Source organism: Salpingoeca rosetta (assembly GCF_000188695.1).
Source record: "Salpingoeca rosetta unplaced genomic scaffold supercont1.1, whole genome shotgun sequence".
In the NCBI taxonomy this organism is placed as follows: Eukaryota; class Choanoflagellata; order Craspedida; family Salpingoecidae; genus Salpingoeca; species Salpingoeca rosetta.
Window position 1 is genome coordinate 465,420 of NW_004457740.1, and position 11,493 is coordinate 476,912.

The 11,493-nt window shown below is 57.2% G+C and overlaps 4 protein-coding genes across 4 annotated transcripts in view; 2 read left to right on the forward strand and 2 right to left on the reverse strand.

Moving 5' to 3' along the window:
* Window positions 1-1,294, forward strand: part of PTSG_00101 (uncharacterized protein) — a gene marked incomplete at its 3' end in the record, with an annotated part of 3,858 nt that extends 2,564 nt beyond the window's left edge. Inside the window, exons 6-8 of the mRNA XM_004998600.1 lie at window positions 135-233; window positions 548-641; window positions 993-1,294. Of these exons, the coding sequence (XP_004998657.1) occupies window positions 135-233; window positions 548-641; window positions 993-1,294 (495 nt within the window). The remainder of the gene's footprint in view (window positions 1-134; window positions 234-547; window positions 642-992) is intronic.
* A 128-nt stretch (window positions 1,295-1,422) lies between these two features.
* Window positions 1,423-2,901, reverse strand: PTSG_00102 (uncharacterized protein; the record flags this gene model as incomplete). The annotated part of the gene is made up of 4 exons (XM_004998601.1): window positions 1,423-1,805; window positions 1,973-2,019; window positions 2,213-2,297; window positions 2,546-2,901. The coding sequence occupies 4 exons, from the start codon at window positions 2,899-2,901 to the stop codon at window positions 1,637-1,639; spliced, it is 657 nt and encodes a 218-aa protein (XP_004998658.1). The 3' UTR covers window positions 1,423-1,636.
* A 228-nt stretch (window positions 2,902-3,129) lies between these two features.
* Window positions 3,130-7,988, forward strand: PTSG_00103 (uncharacterized protein; the record flags this gene model as incomplete). Its single annotated transcript, XM_004998602.1, has 1 exon — window positions 3,130-7,988. The coding sequence occupies exon 1, from the start codon at window positions 3,555-3,557 to the stop codon at window positions 7,986-7,988; it is 4,434 nt and encodes a 1,477-aa protein (XP_004998659.1). The 5' UTR covers window positions 3,130-3,554.
* A 181-nt stretch (window positions 7,989-8,169) lies between these two features.
* On the reverse strand, window positions 8,170-11,237 carry PTSG_00104 (tyrosine phosphatase). Its single transcript, XM_004998603.1, has 5 exons — window positions 11,199-11,237; window positions 9,979-10,787; window positions 9,755-9,847; window positions 9,123-9,355; window positions 8,170-8,819 (listed from the first exon to the last, which is right to left on the reverse strand). Exons 2-5 carry the CDS (start codon window positions 10,087-10,089, stop codon window positions 8,759-8,761), a joined length of 498 nt encoding a protein of 165 aa, XP_004998660.1. The 5' UTR covers window positions 10,090-10,787; window positions 11,199-11,237; the 3' UTR covers window positions 8,170-8,758.
* Window positions 11,238-11,493: the final 256 nt, after the last annotated feature.

The window sequence follows — 11,493 nt, forward strand, 5'->3', positions numbered from 1 at the left end:
CACTCATTCAGATTTTATCTCGCTCACACTCTCACACACACACACACACACACACACACACACACACATCACGGATTGTTCATCAACGCCCCACATCCCCTCCCCCCTCCCAAACTGCCGGCGCCTTTGTGCAGGACATGTATGCGTTTGTTGAGTATGAGGAGGACGGGCAGAAGAAGCTCGAGTTTGTTCCCCTCCACGAACGCGTCCAGCTCTCAAAGCGCCCGCGCAAGGTACTGCACGTGTGTGCGTGCGTGCGTGCGTGTATCTGTGATTGTGATTGTGTGTGTGTGTGTGTGTGATTGTGTGCGACTTGTCGTGTAGTAGTTGTGGCGTATCGTGGCGTGTTCTGCGTGTGATTGTTCATGTGTGTGTGTTTGCGCGTGTTGAGGTTCATTCACCAACGTGTGCTGAATTGGACAATTTCGTTTCTGTCATTGTCCACCTCCATCCAATATCCCAAACACACACACACACACTCACTCGCTCACACACACACACACACACTCACACACTCACCCCGCCTCCCTCGCCCTCCTTGCTGCAGCGCAAGCCGAGCGTGGCCAACGAGCTGACTGTTGTGCACCGCGGCTTTGAGCCCGAGGAGTTTGAGCGCCACAGGGACCGCATCCACCAGATTGGTGCGCCCACCTGCCCTTGGCTTATTGTTGTCGTCGTTGCTTTGGCTGTCTGTCTTGCTGTTGTCGCGTGTGTTGTGTTGTGTTGTGTTGTGTTGTGTTGTGTTGTGTTGTGTTGTGTTGTTGTGTTGTGTGTTGTGTTGTGTTGTTGTGTTGTGTTGTGTTGTGTTGTGTTGTGTGTTGTGTTGTGTTGTGTTGTGTTGTGTTGTGTTGTGTTGTGTTGTGTTGTGTTGTTGTGCATGCGTGTTTGTGTCGCGTGTGTTTGTGCTGTGTTGTGTTGTACGCTGGACGTCATTTCTGCGCTGCTGGTGCCCAGCTCACCTGCCTTCAACACCCCCCTCCACTGCTGCGCAGGCTTTACATATGGCGACGAGGATGCGGATGCCCACGCAACGCGCACAGCGGAGGAACAACAGGAACACGATGCAGGGCAGGACGAGCAGCAGCACCAGGAGGAGGGGGAGGAGGGGCAATTGGGCGCGGGTGAGGCTGGCAGTGATGCAACAGCAACGGCAACGGCTGAGGCTGAGGCTGATGAGGCAGTGGTGGCGATGGACGAGCGGGAGGATGCTGCTGATGCGACAGCGACACCACAAGAGAAGCATGATGACGAAGAGGAGGCAGCAAGCACAGCAGCAAACGATGATGCAGCGTGATGCACGCATGCTTGTGTGCGTGTGTGTGTGGTGTGTGTGTGTGTGTGAGTGAGTGCTTCGGTTGTCTGTCGCCGCTCGTGTGGTGCGCGCTGTCTGCTCTGGCTTGAGCGAACAAGATGGATAGAAGATTCGTTCTGCTGTTTTTGTATTGAACCGACCAACCAACAGCGTTCAGAGATAGAAACTGCCTACTCCATCGAAACACAGCGGGACACAAAGAGTTGAGCGCGCGCGCACACACACACAAGAAAGGCAGACCCCCCCCCCCACACACACACCAGAGAACCACAGAGTCAGTCAAGCGCAGTCGGTGAGTGGCGAGGGCCATGGATCAAGATCGTGTTACGTTCTCTGAAAGACGGTGTCAAAGCCCGACAGCACGCTTGAAATGCGGCGGGCCGTGTTGGGCTTGGGGGTGTCCACGAAGAAGTCGTACTTGACAGGCTCGTGTATCCGGTCCAGCACCGCCCGCTCAAGCTCTGCAGCGTCCGTCTCCGTAATGTACGCGACCCTGCAGGCGACGGTGTAGTGATGAGGCCGTGTTGAAGAGGTGATGGCATGATGTGTGTGAGAGGTGGTCGCAAACTTGGGCTCACGCTCGTGGATGTGGGTTGATGTGGCAATTAGCAAACAAAAGGAGGCGCACAAGTTTGCAAGCACAAGCAGCCACGCCCTTACCGTTCTTCCATCTTCTTCTGAATCATGCGCTTCGCGTGCTCGCGTTTCTGTAGCGGAGGCAAGCAGAATTCCGTTACAGTGAGCCCTTAACAAGAAGACACACAGACACACACACAGACGCACACACACACACACCACACACACACACAGACACACCCACCACACACACACACACACACACACACACACACACACACACACACAGATGCACACATGTGTGTGCCAGGAAAAGCAGTGAACCTTGGCTTGATCCATAGCATATCGCTCCTGCCCCTGCCGAATCTTGATCAGCTTCAATTCTTTCCTTACACTTGCGATGCCATCCCTGAGTGGCAACACAGCAAGAGAGGCAGCAGCAACGGCAGCGAGCACGCCGCAAGTAGCTATGTGAGCACTGAGCAAATGCAAAGCCAAAGGCAAAGGTGTTGCATTCAATCATACAGCACAAAAGGGCTTTGCACAAGCCTTGAGAACTTGGCACGTTGTGCAAGAAAGACCATGGCACACCAAAACACATAAAACACCACACACAATACCACACCAGATACCCGGTCACGCTCAACAATGACGTACAGGAACAGCTGGGTCTTCTTGCGCTTTTCTTCACGAGCGGCCTCTCTCAGGGCGCGCCTTTGCTGCGCCTTTGCTTCCTTGGATGCGGCCTGTGTCGATTGTTGCTCATGGTGCGCTTTGGTCTTCTCGCCGTGCTGCTGCATCACCTCCTTGCGCAGGCTTGACACGGCCTCCTGCCACCGCTTGCGCTCAATCACAAACGGCGTGGGCTTCCGCCACGCTGCGCCACTCACATGCAACGCACGCGCCGCCGCCACAACCGCAGGCCCCACAACGCCGCGACCAGCCGCCACTGGCACCATGCTGCTTCTGGCGCTCACACCACCCACCCGCCTCGTCAACGCCGCCAGCATCATCGTGCTCGTCTTGGCTGCTAGAAAAACAATCGAAAATAACCGCAAATTGTCCAAACATGCACCATCATCTTTTGTGGTGTCTCAAACAGCCCACCGGAGCGGACCGGAAGGTGCCAACTTGTGGCAGAATCCGAACTGCCAACCAACCAGTGCTGTCTCACACCACATCACACACACATCATCCCCCCCCACACCCACACACGTCGTTCACCGTCATGGCGGCCGAACCAGGCATCGTCCATGGCGGCATGTGTCTGGGCGTCGCATTGTTTCGGATGCGTGCCGCGTGCAACAACAAGTGGCTGTGTCTACCCCACTCACCAACGACCCTTTTGCGCCCAGCTCATATCACTCGCTGCATGTGGCCGTGCAAGCATTGAGCACGAGACCTTGCGAGCTACCCGTGTGACTGCGCCGTATCAACGACTGGTCGTCGTGTGGCCGTGCAAGCTTCGTGCAGAAAAGAGAAGTGCCGCCTCTCCTTCTCCTCCGACTACACAGCTGTGCTACAAGGAAGCTACACGAGGCATCGTCGACGCCACTGGCCATTGGCTCTGTCTCTTTTTCTGGTTCCCCTTCATTTTGCTTTCGTGAAGGTGTCACTTGGACCTCACTTCAGCACTGTTTCTCGACCCGAGCCCACCACCTCTACAATGTCGCCGCGTGAGCCTGTGCTGCGGGCATGTGCTTCTTCCAGGCGACATGCTCCAAAGCCGCAGAGTAGGCGCGCCCCTCAGCGGACCGCGTGCTTCACACTCCTCGTGGTGCTCGCAGCCATGCTTCTCTTGGACAAGCAACGCCTTGGCGTGGTAGCTGTCTCCACATATGGCATGACCGACCCCGGCTTCACGACGTGCTTACGCAGTGTCGCAGCCGATTCTTCCACGAACAGCACCTCGTCTCCGACTTTGACCAGCAACAACTCCACCACGACGGCTCCAACAACCGCACGTCATAACGCCACTGCCGTTCCCGCCACAGATGTCAAGAGCAGCAACTTCACGAGCACAACGGCACCAGCCTTGCCCACAACCACAGCGGCAGCGCCGGCGGTGTTTGGTGAGCCTTGGCAAGAAGGCTGCTTCCGAGACGTGGAGTGCGTGGTGGACCTCGATTTCGACGGCAGTGCCTGCGTGCGACAGACAAACACATCCATTCCCGCATCGACAAACACTTCCGCGTGGGGCTTATCTGCGTCCCCGCCCCACCGCGTGGCCATGCTGGGACCGGGCAGCGACGCATGCTTCCAGCGCGTCATGCGTGGTGCTGTGCCACAACACACGAGCGCGCAGTTCAGCTTTCTGCTGTTCCTCCCCAACCCAGCCGCCGCCATTATGCACCCGCCACGCATCACGATCACCACCGTCGGCGTCATCATCAGTTCTGGCGACAGCGGTCCATCGACGACAACGACACCAACAGCAAGAAACACAACGACAACCACGAAAACACCAACGACGAACACGACGACGACGACGCAAACCACCACCACACCAACGGCCACGACAGCACAGGTGCCAGCAGAGCTTATCCCGACGTTTTCGGTGGTGTACGATGATGTGGTGGACCTGACACTGGCAGCGAACACGACGCTAGCGAATGTCACCCACCCTCTTATTGTCCCCGTGCACATCGACATGAGCACACCAGACTACGTGGTGACCGCTTTCGTTGCCTGCTTGCAGGCATCGGGTGACACCAACAGCAGTACCAACAGCAACACCAACAGCAGTGCCACAAGCACGACAACAACTGCGATGCCGGACAGCATCTCGGCAGCCAGCAGCACCACCGCGCCCACGTACCACCCCATTGGCATCTTGTCCGCTCGCGCCACCTTCAACGTTTCACACGAGGAAGTGCTGTTGCAGACGACAACAGCACCCGACATGGACGCGACGACCGAACCCGTGCTTGCAAGCACGGTGGCAGAGTTTGTGAACGAGACCGTCGTAGACGCGGAGGGCACCAACGGCACGGCAGGCGCTGGCGGCGGTGATGGGGACGGGTCCTCCCTTGAGCTGCCAACGTTCGTACCGCCAACTACAACCACAGCCCCTGGAGAGGACGGCGTGGAGGGTTTAAACGGAGCCGTCTTGGAGCGAAACTTCAACAGCACCATCCCCACAACATCATCGCCGGCATGGCTGCTCGCGTCAACCCGCGTGAGCACAACCACCCCAGCCGACACCAACAACAACAGCGGGTCTGGCCAGGATCGCGGCACGAAGCGCGTGCGGAGAATTGCGCTCATCATCTACCTCATTGTTGGGTTTGGCTCCGGCATACTGCTCATCGCAGCTGCGTTCTACTATCTCGGCAAGTGCGTGCGCCGCCGGTACTTCCTGCCCGCCCTTGACGACGGCGACATTGAGCAAGGCAGCGATGAGGACAGCGAGCAGGACGCGTTGCCAGATGAGCACGTGGTGCTGGAGCGGCTACAGATGGATGACGAGGGCCGTCCGCTCAACGTGCTCGGCGTGCCGCAACACCCCAACGGCGCACACGCGTCGGCAACCACAGACCACCGGCGCCCGCAGGTGCTGGCACTTCAGGGCATCGAGAGCAACCTCAGCCTGGGAAGCACAGGCTCGCACCAGCAACAGCAACAACAGCAGCAAGGTGCACAAGAGGGGACGGAGAGCCAGGAGTGGAAGAAGAACAAGAACAAGACGAAGAAGCGCGTGCGGTGGAAGATGGACGAGGAAGGTGGTGATAAACCCCATCAACACAAAGTCGAGCAACAGCGTGACCGGCAGCGGCAGCAACAACTGCCGCCGGACGTTCACATCTTGCAACCGCTAGATGATGACACCTCGTTGCACCAACAATTCTCTCTTGATCAACAGCAGCAGCAGCAGCAGCAGCAGCAGCAGCAGCAGCAGCAGCAGCAGGCAGCCATAGAGGTGTTATCACCACCGCCAACGGCAACTCCTGCCGTGCGCCATGCATACGCTCGAAGCATCCGCCCAGCGGCCGTGGTTGTGGGCCACGCTGTGTATGAGGAGATTCCAGCAGACACTGCGACGGGCAACAGCTGCGGTGCACACGTGCACAGGTCTGGTGCGGGCGGCTATGACAGCTTTGGCCTCAACCACGTGAATGGTGGTGGTGGTGGTGGTGGTGGTGGTGGTGGTGGTGCGCGTGGTCTCCGTGACGGCAGCGATGATCGTGTGCACGCCGGCATTCCCGCAGCTTGCACGGGGTCAACAGCTATTGCCACTCCATCAACACTGGTGCCCACACCAGCACCACCACTTCTGGCACCAGCACGGGCGTCAGCAGGAGCCAGCGCGCAGTGGACCCCGCGGCCACCACCCGTGTCCAACCTGCTCCAAGTTCCATCCATTGTTGACCCGTCAGAAGCTATGCCACCACAGCCAACGCAACCACAGCAGCAGCGAAACCAGGTCGCTGGCGATGGCGGTGAAGGGGCAGTCAAGGTTGTGATTGAGCCTGCATATGCACACATCCCCGGAGGTGAGGAACAGATGCCCGGGACCGCAACAACAACGGCAGCAGCAGCGACAACAACAACCACAGGTTTTGACACCAGGAACCAGGCGAGCACCAACGACAACAACGCCGACCATCGTCGTGTTGTCGGGGACAACGATGACGATGACAATGACGAAGAAGAAGACGACCCAGCGTCGTGGTCATCGCTTCATGTGCATGTGAACGACACGTCGGAAGAACCGTCCATCACCATAACCGTCACCAGCAGCGATGATGAAGACGAAGATACACACCATCCCAACATCAACAGCAACAAGAACGTGGACAGCACAACGGCGCTGCGCCACGGCAAAGCTGACGCCCCTTCAAACAACAGCGACGGCAGTGCTCACCAGCTGCGCGCTGGGCCATCGCGGGCGAGCATGAGCGACGAAGGAAGGGACAGTGGTAATGGTGACGGTGATCGTGTGTATGAGCGAGTGGGCGCTGTTGGCTCGTCGGAAGCGCTGCCACCTTCAGCATTTGCATCGTCATCATCGTCATCGTTGGTTCGCCGCGGCCGCGACCACCCGTACGCAGTGGTGAGCACATCCTCTTCCGTGTTCTCCACATCCTCGCAGCAGCAGACATTCGCGAACGCCAGCAGCCGTCGCAGGCGCAGCAGTAGCAATGGTGCGTCGACCACGGCGCAGGAGGGCGAGGACTCACCGTGGATTGGAGACATTATGCTGTCGGACAGTGCCGGCCTTCGCTCGCCACGCAGCTCTGGTTCTGTTCACAGCACACGTGTCTGGCGCCCGTTCACGGCCAGCATTCGTGGCGACGGCGGCGTTGATGATGACGGTGATGACAGTGATGGGTACGTTGAGGTTGGCTCGCTGTTCTCGTCTGCCCGCGCCTCGGCAGACACGACGCTGGCTGGTCGTCGTCGGCGCTCCACAGCCAGCAGCGCCCACAGCAGCCGCCACGGTAGCATGGGCAGCCTGCCCGCATTTGCACGGCTGTCGTCCATTGCTTCATCCCTGTCGCAGTCGTCATCGTTATCGTCGTCCTCCTCCGTTGCTGAGCGCCGCTCTCGGTTCCGTCCCTCGTACACGTCTGCCAACGGTCCACCGCCACCGGCGCCCCCGCCACGGCCCTCGCTTGGCCAGATCAGCGTTGCATCGCCCTCGCCCCTGCACGCACGCACACACGCGCGCAGCCAGCGGCTGCACAGCGCACCAGAGCCCGTGCTGTCATCACTTTGGCAACGCGATGGGGGTGCTCACGGTGGCATGTACACGTCAGCAGATGAGCGGCAGCAGCAGCAACGGCAACAGTATCGTCGTCGCAGGCACACGCATACGGGGGAGGAGGGCCGTGGTGCCAAGACACGCGCGCGCGCCATGCACGAAACCATGCACGGCTGGTCGCGTGAAGAAGACGACACTGCTCCGGCAGGGAGCAGCTGGCAGCAGCAGCAGCAGCAGCAGCAGCAGCCAGTGAGCGGCACCCAGCGTCACAGCCGTCACAGTCGTGGCAGCCGTGGCAGTCGTGGCAGCCGTGGCAGCAGAGCGAGCAGAAGCAGTGGCAGCACGCTGCTCTCCATCATTCCAGAGAGCATCAGTGAGACCGCCAGTCACCACTGAGAACTTTTGGTTGGTTGTGTGTGTGTGTGTGTGTGTGTGTGTGTGTGTGTGTGTGTGTGTGTGTGTGTGTGTGTGTGTGTGTGTGTGTGTGTGTGTGTGTGTGTGTGTGTGTGTGTGTGTGTGTGTGTGTGTGTGTGGTTTCGCCTGTGTGGATGATGTTGTATCGTGTTCCTCCCTACCACTGGTTTTACATTCGTTTGATTCTGTGTTGTGTGTCTGGGTGTAAACTTCCCGAACAGCAAAACACAGGCCACACGCAGGAAGCACAGGATGTATAGGTGTTGGTTTACTGCAAGTTGCGTGGTGACACGCACGCAAGCAAGCTAACAAACAAAGAAAGGGTGGTAATGATCGTGGGAAAAGAAAAAGGGAAGGAAGGAAGGAAGGAAGGAAGAACAACGTTGATGGTGTTGTTCGGCATGATGACATGATGGGACAACGTGGTACGGACACAGACAGTGATTGTGACACCAATCACCAGCGAGGCAGAGACGACAGTGGAACAAAAACACACACAAGTGGTGATGGTGTGACACGAGGCGATTAGGGACACTCATAACACACGTCCACAAAGCACAAGAACTATGGCACAGGGTAAGACATGACAGCGCGATACACACACGCACGCACACTCTAGACAAACGAGTTCACATACACGACAAGGGACAGTGACAGCTTGCGGCACAATTAGAGTACATGCAAGCGTCGGTAGGAGCACTTGGAATTAAAGTCACGAGCGTTGCCAGTTGCGACACAAAAAGGCTTGCACATTACAGGATTGTGCATCCGCCCCGGCCGCTGCGCTTGTACTCTTGCAGGAACAGCAGTTGGCTGTCGATGTATGCATGTGCGTGTACGTGCGGGTGCGCGCGTGCGTGAGTGTGTGCGTGTGTTTTGGAGAGCAGGGTCAATGAGTGGATGGTGGTGTGAGGTCGCTTGGGATGTGCATGGCATTCAAATGCACAAGAGGGATGTCAATGAGACGACAAAGCCACAAGATGACCACACGCACATGCACAGTAAGCAGGCAAGCAGGCAGACAGACAGGCAGACGGACAAACAGAGGCACACGCACACATACACACGCACATGTACGCACACACATGTAGCTGTGCACAGAGGCGGGGAACGCACCGCTTGTTGATGGCGCCGTGCCTGTGCTTGCGGATGAAGATGACAGCATCTTCAGGGGACATGCCGCTCTCAATCAGCGAGATGGCAACAAGCACGGGGGCGCGGCCAAGGCCAGCAACGCAGTGCACAGCAATCGCATCCTTGTCGTTGGCAGCAAAGGTCTCGTTGCACAGCTTCAGCCAGTTCTGGCGCACATCCTTTGGCGGTGGCGCACCGTCCTCACATGGCCAGTCCTGAACAACGCAACACGATGATGATGATGATGATGATGATGATGATGATGATGATGATGATGATGATGATGATGATGATGATGATGATGATGATGATGATGATGATGATGTGTGTGTGTGTGTTGGGGTGGGAGTGTGGTCGTCGGTGAGGAGGGACGGGGCACCGGGGATCGTGTCTTATGCAAAGGAGGTGCACGCAACAAGGGGTTTCACAACCTGCATTGCACGTGTCACCCTGATAAAACCGCAGAGATACACAACACACAACACACACAGAGGAGCAGGCACACAACCACACAGGCAGGCAGACAGACAGATAGCCAGATACCCACACAGACACACAGACACACAGACACACACAGACACACACACACATCGACACACAGGAATGAAACGTACGTGGACACGGATGCCCTCCTGCTCGATATCCTTTGTTGGATACGATGGTTCGCACACGCGAACAAGGTGCTTCACATTGTGCTGCTTCAGCATCTGTTGCGGATGCAACCATTGGCACAGCGTGGATGTGCAACACAGCGCAGGGTGAGGCAACGAACTTGCGAACAGCAACGCCGAACCATGTACACGAGGTGACCAACGTGTGAGCACACGCAGGTGCGCACCTCAATGTAGGCCGGGAGGGTATCCTCTGTCGGGCGATCCGTAATGACGAAGCGGAGGCCCTTGTGAGTGATGGGGCTGATGTGCATACGCGCCTGACCAGCAGATGTCATGATGCCGGTTGCTTGGATGGAGCGAGGGGAGTGAACGAGGGATCAACAAGCGAGCCACGAAAGAGAAAAGACAAGGGAGTCAAAGCTAAAACAACCTAAAAAGGCTCGAAGAGAGGATTTGTACTGAGACAACAGAAGAGGGAAGAGGGATTGCTTGCGGCACCAATGTGCGCTCAGGCAAGTGTACAGGCGAAATAACACGAGCGAAAGAAAAGAAATAGGGGGGGGGGCTCAAAGACCAACTCGGGGGAAGATTAAGACGTTCGCAAGGGTGCGAGCTGCGTATGGCAGGCAGTAGGAGGAACAACTACGGCAACTAGAGGCAACGGAGGAGGGGTAAAAGAGTTGGTGGAGGAGCTTAACGTTCACACGCACATTCCACCTCGGCTGTACTCAATTTGGTTGACGCACTTTGGGAGGGACTTGTCAAAGAGAGCCATAGATGGAGAAACTGTGTGAAGGATACGCAAAAGGTCCACGAGAGGCGCGAGCGCGTTGTTTGTGGTGTTCAAGCGGTTGGCTGCGTGGCAGAGTCAGCTGGTCCGTCAGGCAGTCGGGGGTGGCAGTAGAGGGGAGGTAATGAGTGTGGAAGGGGTCGCAAAGAGGGATGCAGAGAGAGGCTTGCGGGGGATAGAGCGTGGATTGGCGAGCGCGATCAGGACAACAGTCAAACGTTGGTGAGGGGGGAGAGCGGGGATCTGTGGTGTTCACAGGCAAGAAGGGAAGACTTGGGTGTGAGTCATGTGATGGGGTGAAGGCGAAACAACAAAGGGGCAAGAGACGAGGTAATGTGAAACGATGTGACACAACAGACACAAAAGAGGGCACGAGTTATGGCAGAGAGAAGCGGGATGGTCATGATGAGGATGATGGTTGTTATTATTGGGCATGTGTGAAGCGAGGACGCACGCAAGAAAGCAAGCACGCAAGGAAGCAAGAAAGAGAGGGGTGTAGTTCGGAAAGCGAGCCAGCCAAGAAAGGGGGGGGGGTTTCACCATACGCGCCACTCGCACATGCATCCCGTTCGCACAACACACCACACGCGCACGAACACCACACATTCCCCCCCGCCTCCACATGCCTCGTTGTCGTTGCTTGTTGTCTCTCACCTGGCTTGTCGGCTTGTCTCGGAGCGGTAGGATTTGTGATTGCCTCTTTTTTTGTTGGGGTGGGGGCGTGTTGGGCGCGAGGCTCGGTGGATAGGAAGGCACCAGAAGGAAACGTGTGCGAAACTTACAATTCGTTTAACTACTTTATATGATGTAGATATTTACCAGTGGCCGGAGTTTTGAATGAGACGAGAGAGGGAGAGCGTGTGTGTGTGTGTGTGTGTGTGTGTGTGTGTGTGTGTGTGGTGGTGGTGGTGGTGGTGGTGTGTGTGTGTGTGTGTGTGTGTGTGTGTGT